The following is a 27,863-nucleotide window of genomic DNA, read 5'->3' as shown; positions in this document are numbered from 1 at the left end:
AGATATAGCACTGACCCTGGAGTCAGGAGGAACTGAGTGCAAATCCAGTTTTAGAAACTTGACGCTTACTAATTATGTGACTCCAGGCAAGTGGCTTAGCCCCAACTGCCTTGCAGGAAAAAAAATAAACAAATCTGAAGACATTAAACAAACTTGAACTTACATGTTCAGAATTGCATTCAAGTTGGAGTATTTATGTGAGGCATCCAGATATAACAGAGTGATGGAGATGACATCTATAATCCCACTTTCATCCCCATCACTCTATTACTGCTACTGGGAGGCTGAGATTATGGGTCCCTTGCCTTTTTGTCCTCATCTATAAAACAGGGTAATAATAGCACTTCTCTGTGACATTAAAATAACCTTACCTACTATTCTGTGATGTTAAGTTTCAACTTCTTAGAAATTACCTAATTTTGGAGAAGTCACAAGATTACTCTCCCTTCTAAAAATGCCACCTAATTTAAGGAATGTAACAAAACTACTCTTTCTCCCTCTCACCTCAATGCCTCCTAATCCCCTCCACCAATACAAAATCTGGCATCTCAATCCCATTATCCTGTTTTTCTTGCTTTTCATTTCCTCCAAATTGAACAGTCACTGTGTAGAAATGTCCTTAGTTAATGACGGCCTTGGACCCAAATTGTCTCTGTAAATAAATAAGTGATTGTCTAGATAAAAATACGCAGTTTTTTAATCCACTGTAACAATTTTGGTGACCACAACGGGGTTGAGACTTCAAAACTCCATGTAACAAGACTTCCAGCTGAAGTACTCCCTAGGATACTCTGATCAAATTTCCATTTTCAGACCTCCATAATTAAAGATTCTCCTAATGAGGGTACTTTGGGAACTAGCTTTTAATAAGTCAATGGACATCCCTTTGGGAAATTCTTGTTGGACTAGGAACAGGGGAGACTCCTCAGTCAGAAAGGCATGACTAAGATTAGTGTTCTTAAATTAGTCAAAATTGTCCTAAGACATATAAGAATCTTGATAAGTCCCAAATTTGGCCTGAAGAAGGGACTTTCAACTACTGCACTGATTTTACTGATTAAATAAAAGAGGGTAATAATGGGTTTGCAGTTTAAATTTGAGAATTGCTATTAACTTTTTTGATCATGAAAAGAAAGATGCCTGTTTAAATTAAGGAGCAACTTTAAAAAGTAAAATTCACTCCTTTTCCCTCTCTCTTCAAATGCCTCCAAATCCCATCCACCAGGTATCTCAATTATATTATTTGTTTCAGTGTTACCACTGGTTGTTTTTTGTGATATGGAAAAATACAGAAGCACATACAGAATACAAAATACAGAAGCATTCTTTTTCATTTTTAATACATAGCTTTTCCTGCCTACATGCCTTAACCTTTTTGAATTTCTTAGAATTACAACTGAAAAGATCAGGGTAAGGTGAGTTTCCCACCTTATAATTATAATCTTATAAGTATCCAAGTCAGGTTAGGTTAGGTTGAGAAAACAAAAGAAATTGATTTGGCCCTTTGAGTAATTTTAAAAGAACTATAAAAAAGTTAGAGGAAACTGGGAATGCCACCACAATTTTTTTTTTTTAACATTAGCTACCTGAAAACAGTGGTCCTTATATTTACATTAGGGATTACAAATCCAAATCTGATTTGGTGAAATCTGTTCTAGAACTAAATTATAAAATGGTCTCATTTACAGAGAAATATGAACAGAAAATTTTCTCACCTGGTTAATTCGGAGCCTGATTTTGATACCCTGTTAATAATGTGGAACTTTTCTACATAATTGGCTAAGTGCTAAGGGAGTGTCCCCCCCAGTTATTGTTTATGTTAGATTAGGGACAGTCTTGATATCATCATAACCATGTCCCTATATTTCCTTTCATAGCAAAAAAAAAAAAAAAAAAAAAGTTAAAAATCAGGGCCAATTAAAAAGTCGAAGTTTTGTCAATGCCACACTAAAACATCTCCAAGTTACTATAATAGGATGCAAGAGGAAAGATGCTATTGTTTTCGATCTAAATTTGTAGTCAGTTCCATATCCTAAGCAACTAAGTAAATTAATTACTTGGCTTGCCATGCACTTGCTAACAGTTATATTTTCATGTATAGAATTAGGTTCTTGAAGTATCTAATTCTTCCAGGATACATGAGGATAATATCCTCATGGCGGAAGAGGTGAAAGATGGGAGGGAGGGAGAAGGGGAAGATGAGAAAAAAAATTTAATAAGTTTTCTAAATTAAATGAAGAAGTAAATTTTGAGAAAGAAACAGGATCAGATTTTCTTCTCTAAGAAATAGGAAATATACACACATACAGCCCTAATGGGATATATAGGCCTTGAAAATGTTTTATGAATAAATTCTCAAAATTTGATTTAAAAATTTAAAATTGTACTGATAATTGTGAATAAAGTGAAATTATTTTCCTATTTTTTAAATCTCTGTCTGATTATTTTAAGAGACAAGAATACATTTTCCAAATCAGATTCTCAGGGATTTTTTTATTCAATCTATTGATAGATTAGGTACAAAGTTTAGGTAAAGAGTGAAACAGAGGTATATAAAAACTAAAATTCTCTCGTTTCAAGTTAATTATGGTTCTTAATTTTTTGATGTTCTCCTTATAACTCTGCTGTTAATAGGATCAGAATCATAAAGCATAAACTGGTTTTCATGACGTGAACTTGTCATCAGAAAACCAAATTTAGAAAGCTGCACTAAATTCAAGTTTTATTACTGGCAGATTTTAGCAGAATTACGTAGGAATCTCTGAAAGTGACCTAGAACCAGAGAAGCAAATTTTCCAGAAGCCCCCTTCAGAGTTGCTCTATGGACAAGATCTGTTTCAGGATGTCCAAGGGAAGATTTTTCATGGACCAGAAAATTTCTTGGGACATGGACTCAAAATTACTCTCCCTCTCAATTGTCATCCAACTTAAGGAGTGTCACAAAATTTCTCAGTCATCTCATTGCCTCCCAATCCTTTCCACCAACAAGAAACCAAGAATCTCAATCACAATAAGCCTGGTTTGCTTCTGCACATGTATGTCTTGTTAATAAATAAAAGTTTGTCTAACATGAGTCTTCAGTTTCTGTATTTCACAGTAACAGACCTTACAGGGTTTTTGTGAGGACCAAATGAGCTAATATATGTAAAACATTTTACAAATATTAAAGCATTCAAGTTAATGCTATTATTGTAATTATTATCACTTTTAACCATCTTAATTAACTATTAATATTCCATTTACTAAAAACATTTCTACTCATCTTTAAGAAAATCTGTAAACTCTATTGAACTTTTCTTCTTACCAAGAATTTAGAGAAAGGATTGCTTATTATAAAAAGTAATTCAATTGTTTTATGAGGCCAAAACAAACTTTATTATGAATTAAGAGTCACAAGGAGCTGGCCTGCTCAGAAGCTCTTATGTTATCTCTCCATCGAGGCTTGCATATTAAGAGGACATGCTTCCAAGGGCAGGACTCCCCCCTAATTTCACTAGTAAAGTCATTGAAGAAAGACCTCAAAAGTCATAACCATCAAAAACTAGGTTGGCTTGCCCCCCGTTAAGCCTGTCCCTGCTGACAACACGGGGGCCTTCTTAATGTGACTGACCTTCTTGCCAATGAGACAAGTAAGTAAGCAGCTGTTGAAACTCTTGCTGTTCCTTGGCACAAGGGGATCCTTAGTTCGCCAAAGCCTTGGAATGTTGAGGGCAAAGATTCTTGCCCTTGACGTAAGAGAGGTCAAAACAGGCCCCAGCTTCCCTTCCCGTCAGCAGGAGCTGCCACATGCTGCTTTTTCTGAGGTCATGTGTGGACAAAAGATCTTGGCTAGCACCATCTAATTTTGAACACCCTTTGGGTTCTTCCAAGTCTCCCAGATTTTCATTCCTCTCCTTTAAAACAACTTCTGAGCAAAGTTTGTCTCGTATATTTCCATTTTATTTTTAAAATTTGATAAACAGCAAAACATAAGAGGATTCTCTCTATGACCAGGAACCCCATTTTATTCAATTTCCCCCCCCCAAAAAAAGTAAATAAATACTATAAGTTTTCCTCTCAAAAAAAATCATCAATGCTTCCTTTTATTCTCATCTGTGCATTTTTAAGCTAACCTTTCTATTTGAAATAGATACGCAACTAACTTAAAAGACAGCAGCTACTGATGTGTCCTTCCTCATACAATCATATATGTGCCAGATACAATCCTTGAATCCAGGCCTTTGGAACCATGAGGCCCCATTTTATTACTGCCTTCCCATGATACCTCTTTTAAATCAATACTTTTTTTTTTTTTTTTTAAGTTAGGCTGGGGTATCTAGGTGGTGCAGTGGACAGAACACTGGCCCTGGAGTCAGGAAGACCCGAGTTCAATCCAATCTCAGACTCTCTCTAGCTATTATTAATAATAGTAAGCCATTTTGCTAATATTCCCATTTTAGAAAAACATTTAGTCCCCTTGGAAAGTCCATTGGCTTTGAAGTGAGAGATCTGAATTCAAACCTTGCCTCTGATACTTATTACTAGTGTGATCTCAATAAAGTCATTACTCTGCCTCTCTAGGCCTCAATGTCTTGTTTGGTAAAGTGAGGAGGTTTCAATGTATGGCCATTGAGGTCCCTCTAAATCTATAATCTTTATCTATAATCTAAATCTATAATACGATGACCTCTTTTATCCCAAGCCACTTAATAAGAGTCAGAATTCCCATCAGCAAAATGAGAGGATTGGACTGTAGTATCTCGTCTATAATCTCTTAGCTCCCCTATGTTAAAGGGAGAACAGGAACTAGACCTCGGATTTCACTAACAGAGCAATTCCCAGATGAGGAGACTCTCAACCAAAGCTGACTGGCCCATCCTCTGCAGCTTTAGTCTTAGAAAGGCTCATGGGTATTTTTAATTATTTTAAACAAGTGCAGAACATGTATCAAAATGTTTACTGCTTACCATAGCTGGGATGGGGAAAAGAAGGGAAGGAGAGAATGTGGAAGTCAAAACATTTTTTGTGAATGTTAAAAATTTTCTTTACATATATTAGGGAAAAATACTTTTAAAAAATAAAAATAAAATAGTCAAGTAAAGAGACAAGCAATAAATTATATATTTGGTAGCAAAAAAAAAAAAAAAAAAAAAAAAAAGGCATTTCTAAGTGACTTACTTTTGAGCTGAATGAGCATCATCTGCTTTGAACATGTAAAACAGGACGTTTTTATGCAATAGTTGGAACACCCTGGACTGTGAATTTTCATCTTGAACTTCAGTAACAGTGAATCCCAATAATGGCTGACTTTCCAAGGCTGCAACATCCTAGTTTTAAAATACATGCACTAGTATTAGAAATGGTATAATATTCTGTCTTTTTTTTTTAAGGACACATTTTTTTTTTGAAATTATAGATGACTCTGAACCACAATCATTCCTACAAAAATATCCCAGAATTTCAGAAATGGAAGATGCATCACAGCCTACTCAGTCCAAACAGTACCTGAAATCAAATCTCTTCTCCCTGTGACTTACTTAACAAGGTGTTATGCAAAACCTAGATACTAAAGAAACTCCAATAAAAGGGAATAATCTGGTGCATCTGGTACCAATTTGGAAAAACCAGCTCTAATTGTTGGAAAGTTTTTCCTTACATTAAGCTTAAATTAATTGCCTTTTGATTTCTACCAATCACTCCTTAAAGGACCAAGCAGAATAAGTCTTTTCCTTCTTCTGTATATGATTTTCGTTGGTTTTGTTCACTATTGGCTATTCACATTATAATTTTTCAAGAACTCTGACACTCATTAAAATTCGTTTGCTTCCCAGAACCATCTTTGGAAAAGAGACACAATTGCTTTGACTCCACTTTAACAGATGAGATAGCTGAGGGTCAAAAAAAGTGATTTGCTAGAAGTTTTTGTCTATTTTTCATTTTCAAAGAAGACTGATGATACCATGGGGTGATGTCTTGATACATACATGAATTGGATTAAATGAGGCAGAACTGCTCAAAAGTCATCAGTTTAACTCTCTCTTCCAGAGTCATAGAAATCTGGTGGCAAGACAACAATCAGGGCAACTGGGATGACCAAGGATACAGTGGATGGCCTTGACTTCTTCAATATCTAAATAAGCTTTTTTAAGATAGTCACTGAGCTCATTCTGCTGGGGGAAACCTGCTTTGGTTTAGAGGGGTATCTAATGAAGCATGTGAAGACCACTCATGGTTACACAGCAAACAATTACTAGGAGCCAGGTTTAGGATCCATTTTTCCGAATTCCTGATTTGCTGCTTTTCTCATTATCGCATATTATCTCTCTGAATGGCTAAGCTGATCAGGACACAGGAGTAATGGAAGCACTGACCATGGTGATGACTTGCTGTGTAGCCTCCTAAATTGGTAACCCTTCAATAATTTAGAACTATTTGGATTGTATAAGCTAAAAAAAAGGCCACAGGAATAAGGAAATAAGAATTAGAAGATCGGATATGAAATCACATAGCTTTCAGAGGTCAAACCTAATTGTGGCTAATATGATTAAACAACACAAAACTACATGCTAGGAGAAGCAATGTCATGTTTCTTAAATTTCTAAAAAAGATTTATAAAGCTCATTTCTTCCAGAGGATAACAATTCCATTTATTATTAAAAGAAGCATTTGAAGAAGGAAAAAATTACACATGCATTCTGTCCTTTCCTTTCTAGCTTATATCACGTTGTTTCAAGTTTCACACCTTGCAATGAAATTGCCTGCCTTTGGGATGACAAAGAGACAATTTCCAAGGAAAGCTTGGGCTGCACAATCATCCATGCAGAACTGGAAAGAGTCTTAAAAGCTATACATTCCCATCTTTCTAGAAGTGTTCAATGTATGGCTGGTAAATTCAACCACAATTCTAGAAGCGGCACTTTATTTAGTAAAAAGGGGAATTTCTAACACATCTTGAGATTGTTTGGGTTGGCAAGAGTTCTCCAAATTAAAAAAAAAAAAAAAGTCCCTCTAAAATCTTACCAAAACAAGATTCTCAGATCTCATTTTTTGCTCTACTGTGGAAGCAAAAAATAGTGGAAGGAATCTGGAAAGTGTGCTTGATTCTCAGATAAAGTTTAAATCCAGTTCTTCCATTTATAACTTGGATAATCTTGGGCAAGACACTTTAATCTCATTAAGTCTCAGATGAGCAAGTAACTCGCCCAGGATCACATAGCTAGGAAGTGTCTAAGGCTGAATTTGAACTCAGATCTTCCTGACTCCAGGCCTAGTGCTCTGGGTCACCTCACTGTTCCCTTTATGTTCCCTTCTAAACTGAAGTTCATGATCCTGTGAATTCAAAATAGTATTCACAGTTTCCCATTCAAATGTTCTTTCCAAAAAAAGGTCCTTAAGAGACTGATCAGCATTTTTATACCATTGCACTGAAATCTGAGGATGAAATGCAGTAACCTCTCACCTCACTTGCAGCGTATGTGTAGAGCACTTTATTTTTTATCACAAACCAAAAATGTTTCCATGGTTTCTTACTGCCCTTTGACCGGTACAGGTAGCCACTCATGGTAGAGTCTTCTGTGTTTGCGGACACCTGGAAGAATCAATCAGCAAGGTAGTTACTAAGCTGTTACTAAGTGATAACTAGGCAGTATCACAGATGGAGCTCTGGGTTTGAAATATGCTGTATGACATGCCTTTAGACAAGTGATTTAACCTCTAAACCTCAGTTTCCTTATCTGTAAAATGGGGGTTATGGAAGTACCTATTTTACCATCATTATCAGGATAAAATGAAATAAACTATGTAGAAAGTTTATCAAACTTTAAAGCCCTAAGTGGTGATTATTATCATGACCATCAAACTTTGAACAGGAAAATAAATGCACCATTAGGTAAATCAGGCAACCTGAGTGTCAGAGACCTGTGATTGTTGAGGAAACCTGTAAAGGGCTGAAATTCTGAGTTGATGCACCAAGCACTTAAGGCTAATTACTGACTGGACAATACTCTATAAGCATAAACTTGGAAAATGGCCCTTCCCACTATCCTGTGCTGGCTCAATAATTGGTGTATACAGAGAACTGTAGGAGGGACTAGGGGTAGAGTAAGACTAGCCAGGGTCGCTCTGGGCGGGAGACAAAGAAGAAAGATCACAAGAGTCTGCTTCTATCCAATTCAATCATACCTCTAAAGACCAAGAATAAAGACCAAGGACTTTTGCTTATCCTGACTCTGGCTGATTCTAAGGTTATCATAGAAACCAAAATGGCTCATTATATGATCTAGAGCTATAACTTAGTGGATGACACTTGCAAAGAATAATTGTCCAGTATCACATAACAAGTATCAAAGAGAGAATTTTAACCCAAGACTTCCTGACTCCAAGTACAGCACTCTATGCAATATAAAAATCACTGCCAAAATGGGGTTAAGTTACAGCTACCAGGAGCTAATGTTCCAAAGCAGAACATTCACATTTTAAGCTACATTTCTGAGGGAGGTCTTCAAAGATGGCTCATAGTTTGAAGCTCTCACTTGGTGCAAAAATTAGCTTCGGTCTGTTACTATTTAGATTTTAAAGAATGTCTTTTATCTTTCAATTAAGATCCACTGCTGGAATAAAATTTCAGCATGAATGTTGTTAGGGAAAAAATACAACTCCAAAAACTAAAAGGTGGTTGTTGTTTTTAATCATATTTGGGAGATTTCAAGGAGTACTCATGGACTTAAACTCTCTACTGGATCTTAGAAGGTCAAGAGAGGCAGCATGACCAGACAACTAGCCATGGCCAAGAACCTAGGTTCGATACCCCTTTTTAGATGACTTGCTATATGATCCAGGGCATTCATTCAGAGTGCCAAGAAACTCCCTAGAAACTCAAAGGAAACTATTTTATGTGGCTGTCAGTTTCATTTTCTAGATTTTTATCCCTAAGCAACTCCTAGGCTTTGGAAAAAAAATTAACAAATTAACTGGAAATAATCTTTACAACATTTTCTAAATATATCATATTAAAGATGTGATAGGTTTGCTGTCAGGAAGAGCTGAGTTCAAATCTAGCCTTAGATACTTCCTAGCTGTGTGACTCTGGTAAGTCACTTAAGCCTGTTTTCCTCAGTTTCCTCATCTGCAAAATGTGCTAGAGAAGGAAATGGCAAACCTCTGCGGTATCTCCCAAGAAAATAGCAAACAGGGTCATGAAGAGTCAGGTTGTGATTGAAATGAATCGACAAGAAGTGGGTTGGCCCAACCAATATTTATTTTTTAGTTTTTAAGACTATATATTTATATATGTAAATAAAACTATTATTTAGTTTTTAAGAAAGTATAGTCTAAACTTTAATTTTTTAAGTTAAAAAATTAAGATTAGGCTCCTTTGAAAACATCTTGAGGATTCTGAATGTAGGTCAATATACCGAGAGAGGAAAAAAAAGTGATCTCATTAACCCTGTGTTAGTCACTTTATTGCCCTAGAACTTGGTTTCTCATCTTCCCATTGAGGTGATTGGACCATCTATATGATCATTATGGCCTCATTTTGCTCTAAAATTCTGGGACTCTATAGTACAAGGACCCATCAAACTGGCAGAGCTTTGGGTAAGAGAATGGCAGTTGACAGAACCAGCCTGGCTGGATAGGAGAAGTCCATGACCCGATGCCTGGGCGTGATGACTCATAAAGTCAATATAATCAGGGCTAGATGGGCTGCAATGAGTATCGGGAGAGAGAAGAATTATATCAGTGAAATCATGTGGAAGGAAGAGGATTTCTTCTCTCTGTGGACACAACAGCCTCACCTGGATACTGAGAGCAGAAAGCCAAGTGGGTGAGCTCACCATGTCTATTTTCTTCCCAGGATTGCTTTCAAATACTGCACTCTCTGCGTACACCACTAGGTGATGCTCTAAGGTAGGGCTGTTATAGGTTCCCTTAAGTAGCTTTTGCACGTGTGGATTTTCCCGTGCACCATTCTTTGCAGATTTTTTTAAAAATTTTTTTCTCAATAGTATTTTATTTTTCCATTACATGTAAAGATAGTTTTCAACAATGATTTTTGTTAGATATTGTATTCCAAATGTTTTCTTTCCCAAAACAGTAAGCAATTTCATATAGATTATATAATACTATTAAACATATTTCCATATTTGCCATGTTCCCTTTGCAGAATGTTTTTAAAAGAAATTATTTTGCATTATTATGTATTTGGAAAAGATCCACAAACTTATACAAAAAAAATTAAATTAGATGAAGGCATATAAAGTCATTAGTGTCTACTATGAATAGTTTGTTTCAATTCAATATAGTATTTCCAATACTACCCAACTTGTTGGTGTCCCCTTGTTCCAGTCTTCCTTCCAATCTTTTGGCCCAAAAAGCACTAATAATTCAATATCTGCAAGTTTTCAAATTAAATGGCATCACTTACTTCTTTAAGGGCAGCTGGGATTTTTTTTTGTTTCCTTCCAGATGGAATACTATGCAAGACTGAAGACAAGGCACTTGATGGAGATTTGTGATTTGCTGGAGAGCCAGTCTTAGGTGAATTCTGGTGATCTAAAGAGAATCATAACATGCACAATTTATGGAGCTAACCATGACCATTCATGTATGTAATCAATTCAACAACATTTATTGAACAAACATTTACTGGGCACTTACAAAGTGCAAGGCATTATATTATGATGGGAGTAATAGAAAGATGAATAAGATTGCACCTCTCTCAGCAGGACTGATTCACCTGAAAAAGGGGATGAGTAAAATCCTCTTCATTTATTAAGTGCCCTCCTGATCACTCTCACCTCTGGCTCTTCCCCAGAGAACTACTTCCTTCCACTTCCAGGAGGCTCCTGGCCACCAGAACCCTTAAACTTCCCCAGAAGCAATTACTGGAATGAAAACTGTGACTGATTTACAAATAAACAATTCTCATTAGAACATTGGGGGAAGTATTCATTCTATAAAAGCCCCGAATTGTTTCTCCAGTTGCCTAACCATCTCCCTCATATTGAACTCATTCTTATTTGCCTGCCATCTCTTTCTAATTCCAATCCTCCAAGAGCTGCCCTTGCCAGCATGCCCTCTAGAAAAATAATTAACAGGTACACACACACACACACACACACACACACACACACAGCTTTTAAGTTTACAAAAGCACTTTCTTCACAGCAAGAGGGAGAAAGAGAGCGACGAATGGACAGGGATAGAAAGATGAAGGATCGTCATTTAACAAATGGGAAAACTGAGGCAGGAATGGGTGTTAACATCTCTGGTTACAATGGGTACTCAAATGGGAAGCTAAAAGGAGTAAGGAGGGAGAAAGTTTGGGGGACAGCAATTGAAAAATGAATTGGCATAGCCATCTACTGCACAAAAGAAATGTATACCTGAGGTTTTGGTTATTTATAATTAGTAATAAACTGCCTATTTATGAAATTGCAGGGATTAAAGTACTGAGTCATGTGGTTTGTTCTACCCTACCTCCTTTCCCCCGGCCCCTTTCTTCATATATTTAAAAGGCCATTCCTCAGAGCATGAAGAATGATAATCATTCTATGCATAAATCCACAAATCTTTCGGGAATGCAGCTATAAACTACATCCAGACTCTAGAAAGGCTGGCTACTCTGGAAATCCTGGTAGCTATTTTAAACCTAACTATAATGAAACAATAGACCCAAAAACCTTTTCTCAGTCAAAGAATCTTTTCTGGTTACAGAGATGAGAAACTAACTGCAAAATATATTTTGTGTGGCTGAATGAACTTAAAACCTCATGATAGTTGAGGTTTCCCTGAAATAGGTGTTTTTTTTAAAGATTTACTTTTTTATTGAGAAACTTTTCCCAACTCTGTAAACTGGGTGCTTTAAATAAAAGTAATTCTCAATAAAACCAAAACAGACTATCAGAAAAGCTTTTTTAGAAGATAAAATCATTCCATTAAAAGCTAATAGTATCTAAATTCCACGAGAAAATTATAAATTTTGACCATAGAAAGAATTCAAGATTTCCAAGAACTGATCTTTCAAAGTGATTTTAGAATTTGTTTTTAAGATAAATTCTATTTCATCATATTTAAGTGGAATTGGAGCTAAGATAAGAGGAAAAAACACTGTATATGGAGCTTTGGGATGAAGTCACAGCTCTGATATTTAATAATTATGTAAGCTGGGGCAAGTCCCACTTCTCTCAGTCTCAGTTTCCATGCGTGTAAAATAAAAGGAGTTTGGCTCCAAAGGCTCCCTCCCAGCTTTAGTCTATGACCCTAAAACAACCAAGAAATTTACCTTTAGCAAAAGCATTAATGGCCAGAAAAGAATAGTTTGTATGTCCATTATTAATCATTTCTACTTCCTGAATAGAGATTATATTATATTTTCTCCATATTCTCTACAATCTTTCTCTATATGATTAATCTTTAAAACATTCTCCTTGACCTCTTTCTTTATATTCCTAATCTGTTAATAATGTTTCTCATTCTAATTTACATTATTATCTGCTTAGCCAACTTTCTCCACTAAGATAAGGTAAATTTTGGTCTAGCCTATCTTGAGTTGAACACCAAGTCTGAATTTTGGAAGCAAAGAATGAATTAAATTGGTCTCCTGGTTATTCTCCCCCAAACCACAGCCAACATTACTAATCTTCATTGATTAAAAAGGAAGCTTTTCTACCATTGGCTCGAGGAAGGGGCAAAGCAGGTAACAAAACCAAGTGGCTAGTAAAGGGCCAAAGTGAATTTTCATTACCTAGTTTCTGCAGTTCTTTAAAACAGTGTTCACAGACTCTTGCTGGCTGGTTTTTCAGGTAATCTAAGCCACACTTATTAGATGAACAAGCTTGACAGACAATCTGAAGACATATAAAACAAATTAATTTAAGAGTTAGACCTTGAGACAGTGAGGTGGTATGCTAGATGGACTCAAAAGGACCTGAGTTCAAATCTAGTTCCAGACATTTAATAGCTGTGTGACAATGGGCAAGTCACTTAAACTCTGACTGCTTCCCTCTTCTCCCCACCCAACAAAAAAAGACTTGGGCCTCAGTTTCCTCATTTGTAAAATGGGGATAATTCCTCATTGTAATATGGAAAGAATCAACTAAAATAATATATATGAAAATAATATGAATAACATGTTTATGATATATTATTTAAGTTCTTTGCAATCCTTAAATGAGAGCACAGACAAAAGAATTTTGGAAGGAAAGTGCTATACACATGTAACCAATTTAGTACTATTAATATTATTATTGGCATATATTTCCCTATTTATAAAGAATGTTACATAAATATGTAGTTCAAAGCTACATGAAGAAAAACACTGGCCCAAAAGAGGATTTTTTGTTCTCAATATTTACCTAATATCATCCCAGATGTTGTAGCATGATTCAGTAGTTTTTCAGCACAATGGTGTTTTGTGCGAATATATTTTAGAACATAAGATATAATGCAAATTCTTTTTTTAGAATATTTTTTGGTTCAGCCTTTTCTGGTGTGGAAACCCTACCTATGTAGGCAGCTAGTCAGCTCATCTGCAACTGATGTTAGAGAACTGCCTGGGACCCTGAGAAATCATACCCCATTGCCCCTGGTAATTCAGATGCCTACAAAGTCTTAAGCTTCCTTCAAAAATGGATATGACTTGAAAGGAAGAATAGGATGCTCTGGCTCTACCTTGCCACAGGCCCGACAATGGTGCCTCCTCCAGGTGAGTGTGAATTCACTGGTACACACCATGCACATGGTGGCTCTAGTGTCAGGAATCCAGATGGGAGCTTTGGAGCCCAAGGGACTCATCTCTTCCTTCTTGTCTGTGTCTGTCTACAAAACAAAAGAAAAACAAACAAACCAAAAAAAAGAGAATCAAGACATGAAGTTGTAGGATTCATATCAATCAAAGAAGAAAATGACCTCTGACATGCTTGCTAGCCTTAATTGTACAAGATGAAAATTTCTATGGGGAAAAATATTCCAGAATCATTTAAAGGAAAATGAGACTTTACAACTCTGAAGAATGCCATGACCAGTCTAAATGATGATGATCAGAAGCAAGCCTTCTTCCTACTTCTCAGAAGTCTGGTAGATTCCTGCTCTTGGGATATGAGTACATTTTTAGACACGATCAAATATTAATTTGTTTTTGTTTAACTAAGATTATTAGCTAAAAGGTAGGACTCCATGGATTCAAATGGGAAAACACTAAGCTGGGACAATATTTTTTTTAAAAGGATCATCAAACAACCATTAAAATAAAAAAAATATATATATATATCATTTTAGCTGATTTTTAAAAGGTAAGAAGGAAAGCATTATACCTCATCGAGACTTTTGGAGGGACAGAATGTGATTTTCTTCTTGGTGTATTCTTCAATTGACTGGGAGATTGCTTGTAACCATTCATCCCTTTCTGTAGCAGAGCTGAAAGCAGAGGAGAGAGGCTCCATTAACCACAAGTCAGTTCCTATCTGTTTCTTTCTCATCACATTAGTTTCTCCCATCAGTGAACTCTCTTCCATCCTCCAAGGACTGAAGAGATTTCTCCCTGTCTGAAGGCATGACCTCTGAGGCATGATGTCCAGTTAAAAATAGGAGCTTATAGAACATTATGGTCTTTATTCTGATGACCAAACATCTTTTGATATTTTGTTCCAAGGGATCCCATTAATCTAGTTCAATACTGAAAGGGACACTTCAAGCTCCCCTACAAATAATCAGTCAAGTATTTATTAAGTATTCGCTACATGCAAGCAAAGCATCTTGTAGAGGGCAAGTATAAAAAGAAAATTTAAAAGCCATTGTCTTAGGAAAGAATTTCTACTCTTAACAGAGGGAGATAAAGTGTAAAAAACTATATATATATATATATATATATATATATATATATATATATATATATATATATATATATATGAAAGAAACATACAAGAAAGGTTGGAAACAATCTGAGGGAGGTGACTAAAATGGCATTTTGCAGTAGATGGGATTCAAGCTGGGACTCAGAAACAAGATTATTCCATAAAGGATAATTCCCTACATAATGAATGGGGGGCAGCTGGGCTAAAGGTGAAAAAACAAAGGAATATGGAGTCAGAGGACTTGGTTTTAAAGTCTCTGATCCCTGTAGGATGACCTCAAACAAGTCTCTTGGATAGTGCTCTGGATGTGGAGCCAGATATGGGTCCAAACTGCCCCTCAGACACTTACTATCTATATGACTCTAGGTAAGACATTTAACTTCAGTGAGACTTAGTTTCCTGATTTGTAAAATGGGAGCTGGGGATGGGGAGAGATGGATTCACTGGCAGACACCATTCTTACTATCTCTAAATTTACAATTCTATCTCTTTTTTGGACCCCAGTATTCTCAACTATATATATATATATATATATATATATATATACATACACACATATAGTTATCTGACTGCTCAGTCCCTTCTAATACTCATGCTAAAATAGGTATGCTGTAGATTATTGTTGTTGTTACTTTTTAGCCATTTCAGCCATGTCATCGTGACCCCATTTGGGGTTTTCTTGGGAGATGCTGGAGAAGTTTCCATTTTCAGCTCATTTTACAGATGAGAAAACAAAGTTAAGTGACTTGCCCAGCTACTAAGCACCTAAATCTGGATTTGAATTCAGCTCTTCCTCATTTCAGACCTGGAGCTCTATGCTACAGCAACACCTAACTGCCATGAATTACTGATTTGATTTACATACACATATACACACTCAATATTGAACTTATATATGCAACTATATCTATTTATATATATGTGTGTGTGTGTGTGTATATATATATATATATTCAACCAAGGAAATTTATGAGTCACAATAAAAAGAATTTCTCAAAATTTCTCCTTAGATTTTTATGAACTGGTGCAGAGTAAAGCAAGTAGAACCAGAACAACTGACAAAATTAAAATAATACTGTAACAAAATACAACTTTGAAACTTTTAAGAGTGCTAAATGATGCCATATCCAACCACTGTTCCAAAAAAAATGGACAATGAAGTCTGCTTAAGTTCCTTGTGACAGAGAGCTGAAAAAGGACAGGGTGAGACATTTTTGGACATGGCCAGCACAGAAATTTATTCTACTTAATTATGCAGATTTATTACAAAAATTTTCTTCTTTTTCTTTTTAAAATGGGGGTAGAAGAGAGAAAAAAATTGTTTGTTAATTGAAATAAAGTAAAATATAAGGTGAGTTGTTTTTTTTTTTTTTTTAAACTCCTCTAAAACATATTAAAACCCTGATGGTTTCAGATTCAGAATACAGAATACTAGGAACCTTGAAAATTGCAAGGGTGTGTGATGCATGGAAAGAGAATTGCATTTGAAGTCACGGGAGCTAGATTCGAATCCCAGCTTTGCCATTTATTCTCTGTATGACTTTGAGTTTAAAATTTTTATCTAGCTGGCCTAGACCTTGATCAAGGCTAGTCAAAGATTTTGATGATGATGATGTGGGTGGTAATTTTGTCCGTTTCTCCCATTTAAGTTTTCTATTTAAATCCTCTTCATATGAACAATTTTTTTCAGGAGTTCTTCCCCTGTTTAAGACCTCTGATGGATGGATTCACCCTTGTGGGTCATCCTTAATTCTCAAAGAGGACCAGTGACATCACTAGGATGATGCCTTAACTTGCCTGTGAGTTAGCTTTAAATAAGCTGAAATTCAGCATAACCACAGTATGAAAGCCATGCCTCAAGTATAAATTAAGAAAAGATACTCCAAATACCTGAAAAAAAAATCAATTTAAAAAAAAGATGTCTTTTAAAAAGATGAAATAAACTATCACAAACAAGCAGTCCCATATATAAATCAAAACAGAAACAAGCATGGCTTAGGTACTTTTTTTTTTAGTTTATTTTAAATTTAGTATGTAATAAAAATCACTATCACCCTTTTAGAATTTTTGGGGTGGAAGGATAGAAACCTTTCTAGGGTGATTCACATATATTCATTCTCAATTAACAAGTTATTACTTTCTCTGCCTCTCATTTGTCCCCCACTAGAAAAAGAAAAAGAATCAAAAATTTATAAAAAATATATACAGTCAATCAAAAGAAATTCCCGCACTGGCCAGGTCAAAAATTACATGCCTTATTCTGCATCTTTAATTCAATTCAAAATCTCTTGATGAACCTCTCCCTCCCAAAATTTACTTTGGAAAAAATGGCTTGCCCTTTCATTCTGAGCTAATACCATTTATAAATGGTTCCTGAGCCTACATAGGCTACAATAAACCTATTCATAGACTTCCTAAGAGATTCACCTGAGAATTTTCCCTACATACATAGGTTTTTATAAAAAGTAACCAAAAATAGGGATAAAGTGGAGATAAAGACCAATGATTCAATAAATGTTAGAACTGTACATCAACCACCTTAGAGGCAGGGGTTTCCAAATGTGCCAGCACATAATTTAATTGTACACATTAAATTATAAATGATACCCTTTCATTTAAAAGTGTCTTCTTTCTCTTGTAAGCCTTTTGCTAGAACAAATGTTTACAAGGTCTTAGAAAAAGAGTTGTCCCTAACTGCACTCAATTTGCAAATGTTCCAACATAAGCATTCATTATCTGGTAAAGATATTTCACCTCCAGGAAGCAGTCAATCTTATAGGTACAAAGTGTTTAGCACAGTACCTGGCACATCAGCAGGCACGTAATAAAAGTTTATAGGCTGACTAAGAAAAATCTTAGTCGGAATGAAACCAAAGGAATAAAACATAAGAATGGTCAGATTTTTGCAATTATCTGGAAAGTAAGTTCTTATAACAGCAAAACCTATTTTATCATCCACTTGCATTTAAAGGTTGAAATTTAATGTTCAAACATATTACACAATAATAGCAATATTGGATGATGATCGACTCTGAATGACTCAGCTTTTTTGATCAATACAATGATCCAAGGCAGTTCCAAAGGGCTCATAATGAAAAATTTTATACATCTCCAGAGAAAGAACTATTGGAGTTTGAAGAAAAAATAAAGCATCATTAAAAAAAAAAAAAAAACTCTTTATTATGCTTGCTTTTTTGGTAGGCACTTTGCAACATGGCTAATATAGAAATGTTTTGCATGAATGTACATGTATAACATATTAAAAAAGAGAAAAAAGGAGAGGGAGGAAGGGAGAGAATTTGGAACTCACAATTTTCATGTAATTGAGAAAACAAACTAAAAATTAAATGAAAAAGAGAAAATGATGATAAGAATCAATTAGAAAATTTTACATTTTAAAAAAAGAATGTTGGGGCAGCTAGGTGGCACAGTGGATAGAGCACCAGCCCTGAAGTCAGGAGGACCTGAGTTCACATCTGTCCTCAGACACTTAACACTTCTTAGCTATATGACCCTGGGGAAGTTACTTAACCCCTCAACAAAAAATAAAAAAATAAAAAATAAATGTCAAAATTTTTTATGTAATTAAGAAAAAATGAAAACGAATGACCAAAAATCGATGAGTCTTTCAAATTCATAATTTTTTAAAATGTTGAATATTTTTGTTTTCATATAATTGAAAAAAAATTAAATATAAAAAAAAGAAAGAAAATGAATATCCGAGAATCAATCATTTATTAAATACCTACAACATATTAGGCACTAGGCATTCACTGTGTGATTTTGAACAAGCCACAAGTCTCCCAGAGCCTCAGTTTCCTCATCTGTAAAAACAGGAGGTTCCTTTCAAGTCCAGCTCTGTGAAGAGTAGATTTCTAACTTCAAGAAAAAGTGGATAACAGGGGATTCTGGGAAGATGGCAGAGTAGGTTGGTAACTTTCAAACTCTCCCAATTTCTCCCACAATTAAGACCAATTTGCTCCTCAGGGCAAACATAAAACTGATGAAAAACCAAAAAAACTTGGGGCAGAATTGGGATCCTTTTGATTCAAGGCAACAAGATCCTACTCTGGATTAATCTGTCTGAAGTGCAAACACCTCTGGTTTAGCTCCATAAAAACACCAAGTGGGAGACCTTGGGCCAGCTGGTGGTGGCTGGAGCCTCAGCAGGAACCCGGACTGTTTGTCCAGGACTTTGGACCAAACCTCAGCTGATTGAGAAAGCCAGGCCTGGCTGTGCTGCTGAGATGCAGCCCTGGGTGAGAAGGAACCAGCACTTGGTGAGTGCAGAAGCAATCAGCAAGGATGCTGCTGGCTATGGGCACTTGCAGGAGGAGGGAGATCTTGTTTTGCAGTTCCTGATGAGAGTGGAGAGCTAAAGGGAATCTTGAGGCATTAAAAGTGCTTACACTAGTACATCTTATTAGAAAAAAAAATGAACTGGCAAAGAAGAAAAAATATTACCAATGAAACATATGGGAACAGAGAAGACCAGGGTTTATCTTCAGAAGAGTAAATTAGCTCAGTTTAAAAAAAAAAAAAAAAACTTCTACTTCAAAGAGTAATGTGAAATGGTTCCCTATCCAGAGAAAATTTATAGAAGAATTCAAAAAAATTTTCAAAAATCAAATGAAACACAATGAGGAAAAACTAAAGAAAAAAACTAAAACCATCCAAGAAAAAGAGAATATTATGAAAAAGCTAACTAATTTAAAAAGGAGGTACAGGGAAGGAGAGGGAAGGGGAGGGGAGGGGAGGGGAGAGAAGGGAAGGAGAGGGAGGGGAAGAAGGGGAGGGGAAAAACAAAAAGAAAAACAACTGATTTGGAGAACAGATCAAGAAGAGAAAATATAAGAATAATTGAACTGAAGGAAAGTTGTGACCAAAAAGAGAACCTTGACACAATAATGCAGGAAATAATCCTATCAAACTCCCAGAGTGGCAGAATATGGGAAAGTAGAAAAGATGTGGAAAAACAGAAATATTATTGCCAAATTTCAAAATCCCAAGGGCAAAGAGAAAATTTTGCAAGAAACAAGAAAAAAACAATTCAAATTCGCTGGAGCCACAATTAGAAGTGTACAAGAGTTATCAGCAGCTACAATAAAAGACTGCAGGTCTTGGAATCTTATCTACAGACAAATAAAAGAACTGCAGCAAAAAATACATTAGAGATAATGTTGCTAATTATCTCTAATTTTCAATGAGATAAAAATACATTCAAGGAACTTGCAGATTTTCTGGACTTTCTATCAACCAAACCTGAACTAAACAGAAAATTTAACATATAAGAGCCAATATCAACAAACAATTTTAAGGAACTCAACATGGACATAATGTTTGTGGGGTTTTTTGTTTTGTTTTGGTTTGGTTTTTTTTTAATAAAGGAAATGTATATTTTATGTTTAAGGATTACATCAACAATAGAGTAGCTGAAAAGAAAGATTGGCAGAGTAAAGGTAAAAATAATAATCATATTATACAAATGAGGTACAGAGAAAGAATAGACACAGAATCATTAGAGGGTGGTGAGGAAGATTGTTGTTCTGAAAACCTACTCACATCAGGAATGGATTCAAAAGGCAACACTACGTATATACCATGAAGGATATGGCACCATTCAAAATCTATAAAGAAATAAGGAGGAGGCAGATGGGGTGAGGGAAGAAGAGAAGAAAGGAATCTCTGATAGCCAAGCTATGGAATGTCAAAAGGGTGTGTGGGTATGTATGGGGGTGACTATATAAATAGCTATATATGTATGCATAAATGTATCCTTTCTTAATTATTACAACCTTTTGGGGTTGAGAGGTATGAAGGGGGGAAAAAAGAACAAAGTAAGGTACTCAGCAGAACACCAAACAATGATTTACAAAGAATAAAGAAAAGACGGACACTCATGAATATAATTTCTTCTACTAATACATATATTTTGAATTCTCACTGATGTTCTGCTGAACACATGATAATGTTCCCTTTTGTTTTGCATTGCTTTTCTGTTTTTCTTTTTGCCTATTCTGTTTTTTCCAAATAAAATAAATTGGGGGGGGGGAAGGAAAATGGATTTTAAAACTTGGTAAGAAAGAGGTTCATGAATGCCACTAAGTGACAGAAGACTTCCAAAAACAAAAATCCATTGGATTATGTAGAGTTAGACTCAACTGAATGTCTAAACAAGAACAACTATATAAATGTTATACTATTTAGCCCACAGTCTTCTGTTTTTGTCTATGAGGATTTTTTTTTTCTTATTGGGCCTGTTATTTCCCCAGTACAAAATATTCCCAAGTGAGGAAAATTCTTTTACTAGAACAGATAATCATACTTTAACTGTTATTACCACCCTTATACAGTTGCTTGGACACTGAGAGGTCAATGAAAGGCTCATCTTCCTGAGTTCAAATCCAGCATCAGCCACCTACTATCTGTGTGATCCTGGGCAAGCCATTTAACCTTATTTACCTTAGCTTCCTCATCTGTAAAATGAGCTGGAGAAAGAAATGGCAAACCTCTCCAGTATCTTTGCCAAGAAAATCCCAAATGGGGTCATAAAGAATCAGACACAAAAAACGACTGAGCTTAATGCCTCATTATTTAAAAGGATATTAGGAGAGATAATGTCAAACACTCTACTAAAATCCAGGAATTCTCAGACTACAGCAATGAACTAATCAAAATGTCTGATAACATTCTCAAAAAAGCAATAAAAGCAGTCTGACTAATTCTTTCTTTTAAGCCTTCTTTTTTTTTTTTAAATATATGAAACAGATAGTTTTAACATTCAAAACCTTGAAAATCTTGTGTTCAATTTTTTTTCTCCATTTCTTTCCCTTCCCCCCTCACCAGATAGCAAGTAATCCAATATATGTTCTTCTATACATATTTCCACAATTATCATTTAAGCCTTTAAAAAAAAAAAAAAAAAAGACTTCTTCACTACACTATTTACAACCCAATCACTTCCCAGAAATCTTTTACAATCCTACCCCACACACTCAAATAAAACAATCTGGAACATTCACTTAAACTGATGCAATACATAGCACTCTGCACCCATAGTTTACCACCTTTCTCCAACTCTCACTATTTGGCCTCTGAAATGAATACTGCTCACTCATTACATTTTATACAAACTCCATTGTCTTTTAGCTACATCTTACTTACATGACTATAGTTATTTTTCATCTTTGTTCTCCTGGCCCGGATTTTTCCACTAAGCATCAGCGGAAAAATGTCCCCTGTCCCTTGATAAAAATATAACCTATTTATAGGTTATATAGGGAGGAATGAACTGACCATTTCACTTCTAGCCTTGTATCTCCAGAGTTTAGAATATATAGTAGAGGTCTGATAAATGTCTGTTTGAATTTACTGAGACCACAAGGGTTAAGTGAGTTGCTCGGGGTCACATAGCTTACAAGTGGCTTGTCTCCAGGCCCAGCACTCTATCCACTGTGTCACCTAAGTACCCTGACAGAAGTAATAATTGACCTCCTATTCTCACTGAACCCATGAGTTAACCTACATCTTGACACCCAACAATCACCATTTTCCTTTGTAAGCATTTGCAAATGATATATTTTGTCAATTTTTTGTCAAGAGAATTTTATCAAGAATCAAAAGAAACATGCAGAGAATTGTCATTCTAAGGAGAAAATAAAACCCAAGATGGAACAAGAAAAAATGCTTCTCTAGTACAGTATGGCTTTTGTACAAATGAAAAGCTATCTTTTTTCACATATGATGATGACCCTTTCCCTGCTTTCCTCAGTTGACCAGACAAGGCTTTTTTGCCCACTTGTTCTGGTATCATCACAATTTGGAAGAGGGGAAGGTGTGCTTAAAAAAATAAGGCAAAGACATCTAAAAATCCATTGTAATTCTGCTATTTAAAGAGTAAGGACGCAGGCAATTTATTACTGAAATCATGTAAACTGGGATTTTTAAATAAGCAAATAAAAGCTGCCTTCTGATAAAAGGGATCAATAACCAGTGTGCCTATAAATTCTAGAGGCCAAATATGGAAGAAAAAGTTATTTGCTTGGCTATAAAAATTGAGTTGTTGGGGCAGCTGGGTGGCGCAGTGGATAGAGCACCAGCCCTGGATTCAGGAGGACCCGAGTTCAAATCTGGTCTCAGACACTTTGACACTTCCTGTGTGACCCTGGGCAAGTCACTTAACCCTAATTGCCTCAGCAAATTTAAAAAAAAAAAAATTGAGTTGTTGAATCTGATGATTTCAAATGTCCCCTTCCTGTTTGAAAAATTCTATATCCCATAATTAATTTCCAAATATCTTTATGAGAAGAGAAACTAGGATCTGTACGAAAGTGCACATTGCTAATAGTAAACAGCCATTATATGAAGCATGATTTTTGTGTCTGTTTTAAATTTGTGGCAAAATTCCCAAAAAATCACTTACACTGTTTCTTCAATATTAGGTATATATTTATCATGTATATATACATCTATATGTGTTTATATATATATATATATATATACAAATAAACATAATAATAAATATGGTTATATAATATATATATGGTTATATATATAAATATGGTTATATAATATAAAATAAATAATAAATAAACATAATAAAAATATAAAATAAACATTTTTTCATTAGAATATAAGTTCCTTGAGGGCAAAAACTGTTTTTACTTTTTTTGTATTTTTAGCATATAATAAGTGCTTAATAAATACTTTTTGATTGAATATAAAATCTCTAATAGGAGATCAGAAATCCAAAAACTAATTTAGACAAAAAATTTTCTCAAAAGAAAAAAAAAAAAATCAAGGACAGTTGCTATTATGTTATATCCTATTGTTCATGACACCATAAGGGGTTTTCTTGGCAAAGACACCGGAATAGTGTGCCATTTCCTTTCTCAGCTCATGTTACAGATTATTGAGGTCAATAAGGTTAAATGACATAGCTAATAAATGTCTGAAACCAGATACAAACTTGTAAAAATAAATTTGCCTGTCTCCAAGGCCAGCACTCCATCCATTATATCACCTAGCTACCCAGACAGAGGTTATACTTGACCTCATGTTCTTTCCACTCTCGGACAATGAATTCTTCAAATGGCAGCAAAGAGCTTACAACCAAGAGAAACTGTCAGGGCACTTAAGTAGAAAAGCAGGAAATAAAACATCTCTGAAATCCCAGAGTTCAAATTCAAAGAAATGAGTTTTCCCCATTTAAACCTAAAATATTGATAATAAAGATCATTTTTTAAGGTTCTCTGTTCTGTATCTTTCTGTACCTGGCTGAGAGAATAAAGGAACGTTCCACACTTTCAATCTTCAGCTCATTCTGGTAAGCTTCCTGGGTTGGTTTTCGAACCTTATGAAGGCAAAAGAAGAATCTCATCAGTTGACCTTCTGTCCCTCAATCCATGAAAGCTCCTGGTTCTCCCCAATAATATTCCACTTAATTCTCACAACCACCCTCAATATTATTATTATGCTCATTTTACAGAGGGAAAAAGGCTGAAAGCAATAGTCCGAGGAAGATCTGAATTTGGGTCTTCCTGATTATATGCAAGTCAAGAGATCACCCCCACAATGTCATTGCTTCTCCTGGAAGAATAACAACAATTATATGCTACACTGTCCAACTTACTCTCACAGGCAAGGGTCAGGGACTGAATGAGTCAAAGATCATTTGCTCAAGTAGCTAATGGATGATCATAATTCTCTTTCTAGGATCACAGAAGCATAAATCTAGCATTAGTAAGGAGAAATGCAAACTATCGCCCTCATTGTAAAGATAGAGAAACTGAGTGGTGGAGAAATTTAACGACGTGACCAAGATTCCACAGATAAAAAGTATGGATGACAACAAATCCACTGCAAAACAGGTAGGAGAAAGCAGTAAATAATTTCTTTCGATTCCATGACCAGCAATTGTCTGCCTCTTGTAAGCAGTTTTTCCCCCATTAAAATGTATTTAATGCCAAAACATCAAGATAAAAAAAAGTTTGTTTTTTTTAGTTATTTTCAATCATAGCCAATTCTTTGTGATTCCATTTGGCAGAGATACTGGAGTGGTTTGCCATTTTTTTCTCCAGCTCACTTTACCCACTGTACCACCTTGTTGCCCTAAAAAATCATTAGTGAACTCATTGACTCACCTTCATGCCAGCCAAAGAAAGCATGTTGTTGAGTTTATACATCCCAGACTGCACAGGTGTTGTGTACAAGAGAGCATCGTTAAACTGTAAGGGGAAACACACATCAAAGAAAACTGTAAATGGAGAAACAAAAATGTTAGCTTTAGATATGTGGAATATATGCACAAGGGGGATCAAGACCTTTTCTTAATAATAGATATTTTTGTGTATGTGTTTAAATAATATTTTATTTTTCCCCTAATTACATGTCAAAACAATTTCTAACATTAATTTGTTTTAAGTTTTAAGTTCCTAATTCTAGTTTTCCCTCTTTTCCCTCTCCTCTGAGAGGATAAGAAATCTATAGATTATATATAGGTTATACTTGTGTAGTTCAAAGAAAAACAAAAACATTTCATTGCCATTTCCTTTAATGCCAATTATCCTTTGGTTCTTCTGTTTTTATAGATAATTTTTTTTGGCAGTTAAGTGACTTGTCTAGGGTCATACAGTTAGTTAAGTGAGGCCATAGTTAAACTTTTAATTTTTTTTATGTTTTCTTAAAATATAATAGTCATTCACTAATTTCTCTCCATTTCCCCATATATAATTCTCTTTCAACAAATATGTTCATTTAAGTAAAGCTGAGTGAACATACTGGCAATTTCATTAGGTGACAGAGGCATATCTAGAGCAAGGGTTGCTGGCCTAGAGTCTGAGAATTTGTTTTATTAATATTTTAATAAATATTTCTATATAATGGATTTCCTCTGCAACATATTTTATGTCCTTAAAAACAAGATTCTGAGAATCCTTTCAAAGAGCAAAGGAAAGTTTAAGAAGTCTTTGGTTTGGAGAAGGAAGGAAATTTATAGGCTATTGTCATTTTATGAGTATGGCCTGAAAGGGTTAATGGACTTGCCTATGATCACAAAGATCATCATCAGTACCAGAACCAGTGTTCAAGCCAACCTCTCCTAATGCCCAAGCCAGCATGATACCTCACTTCCCTGCTGACCGTAGGCCGGCCTATTGAGCCATTCACCAAAGCCATGGTTAGTCATAGCATTGATCACTGAGGACACCACTGAGTACAAAAATGTTTCAACTGCTGTCCTTAAGCTTCTAAGCTGGTCTTCACTTACCACCTCTGCCTTTCTCACCCCCCAACCCTATCTCTGAACCCGTAATAATTTGGGTTTCACTGTACCAGATCTAAAACTACATTATAAAGCAGAAATTTATCAAAACCATTTAATACTGGCTAAGAAATACAGCAGTGGATCAGTGGAATAGGTTAGTTTCACAAGATACAATAGTCAAAGACTATAACAATCTAGTGTTTGATAAACCTAAAAACTCCAATTTCTGGGATTTAACAGAAATTGTTGGGAAAATGGAAAATAGTATGGCAGAAACTAGGAACTGAACAACATCTATCCTATACCAAGATAAAGTCAAATGGGTTCGTGATTTAGACAAACTAAGCTACTACATGGACTGCAAGATCCTTAGGTATAGATTGAGTTTGATATCATAGTATTACACTAATGTAATCATAGATCCCATCCTTACAGCAATTTTATAGGTTTTCTGGATCACAGAAACTCACTGAAAAGTCTCCAAAATATGTAATTGCAGTGATGGTGGTTGTTCAGTCACTTCAGCTGTATCTGACTCTTCATGCTCCCATTTGGGGCTTTTTTTTTGGGCAAAAATTCTGGAGTAGCTTGCAATTTCCATCTCTAGCTCATCAGATAAGGAAACTGAGGAAAATAGAGTGAAGTAACCTGCCCATGGTCACAAAGAAAGGAAGTGTCTGAGACCAGATTTTAATTCAGAAAGATGAGTCTTCTTGCCTCCATGCTCAGTTACTCTATCCACTGCACCAACCAGTACTTACAGAGATGGTTAGTAATTGTTCTTTTGGGATAGGAAAAGACTGAAATAATTTTTTCAAAAAGGAAAATCACTGAAGCATTTTTTAAATGCCCAAAGAATGGAAAGCTAGGAGAAAAATATTACAGACAAGCAAGGAAGCTTCAAAAGTTGCAAGCTGAATTTATTATATACTTACTTAAAAAGAAAAATCAAACTGGATATGATAGATATTTACAGCTTCATTTACAAACCAACTCTCTCTTCTTTGGTTCTACTATGAAAATGCTCATTTCATTTGATGTTTGAATTCAGAATTTTTTTTTTAAATCCTCATTATTTCAGGTTTGAAATGAGGTTACTGGGTTCCAAATAAAAATGATTTTATGTCTGTGGCTGTGGATCACCAGTGCATGTGACAGATTCCATTTTTCACATTTGAAATGCCAATGAGTGACAGATTATTTTTCCAAACTTTTCATCAGAAAAAGAAATTAGTCCACTGGGACAAGCTTTTATGCTACTGAGAGATAAGACTCTACCCCTGTTAAATAAAGATCTCTGAAACAAACAAAACATATCAAAAATGAACATGGCATCTTACCAGAAAAAACATCCTTGGCTGCATGACCTTCCGGGATAATTTCATCAAAGTGCCTTCTTTCAGAAAGACCTACTCCACCCATCCAAAGAGAAAAATAGGAATACAGAACAAATGTCAACTACTGGTATTAGTAATTTTAAAACATGGGATATTTAGATATAGGAGAAAGGGGAAGAGCATATTACACATATTGACTGAAATCCAAAAATCGATTACTGGTCCAGTGGTGTTCCAAGTTAAAATGATACTGAGCACAGCCAAGATTTCATTTTAGATTTCCCAACAATGACACCACTTTTATACATGTACCACCAAAAGGCCTCTTCCAGTTCTCCAATTGATAAATGGTCAAAGGATATGAACAATTTTCAGATAAAGAAATTGAAACTATTTCTAGCCATATGAAAAGATGCTCCAAGTCATTATTGA

At 35.3% G+C, this 27,863-nt stretch overlaps 1 protein-coding gene across 1 annotated transcript in view; it reads right to left on the bottom strand.

Annotated features, from left to right (window-relative positions):
• The window catches only part of FGD6 (FYVE, RhoGEF and PH domain containing 6), a 157,784-nt gene that overhangs the window by 962 nt on the left and 128,959 nt on the right, over window positions 1-27,863 (bottom strand). The window contains exons 12-20 of the mRNA XM_031940809.1: window positions 27,435-27,503; window positions 24,974-25,057; window positions 24,104-24,183; window positions 14,292-14,394; window positions 13,651-13,797; window positions 12,725-12,827; window positions 10,403-10,530; window positions 7,439-7,567; window positions 5,158-5,306 (exon numbers count right to left, since the gene is read on the bottom strand). Coding sequence (XP_031796669.1) covers window positions 5,158-5,306; window positions 7,439-7,567; window positions 10,403-10,530; window positions 12,725-12,827; window positions 13,651-13,797; window positions 14,292-14,394; window positions 24,104-24,183; window positions 24,974-25,057; window positions 27,435-27,503 — 992 coding nt within the window. The remainder of the gene's footprint in view (window positions 1-5,157; window positions 5,307-7,438; window positions 7,568-10,402; window positions 10,531-12,724; window positions 12,828-13,650; window positions 13,798-14,291; window positions 14,395-24,103; window positions 24,184-24,973; window positions 25,058-27,434; window positions 27,504-27,863) is intronic.

The sequence above is a fragment of the Sarcophilus harrisii genome, chromosome 5, assembly GCF_902635505.1.
Source record: "Sarcophilus harrisii chromosome 5, mSarHar1.11, whole genome shotgun sequence".
Taxonomy (NCBI): Eukaryota; Metazoa; Chordata; class Mammalia; order Dasyuromorphia; family Dasyuridae; genus Sarcophilus; species Sarcophilus harrisii.
This window is presented reverse-complemented; position numbering and strand designations above follow the sequence as displayed.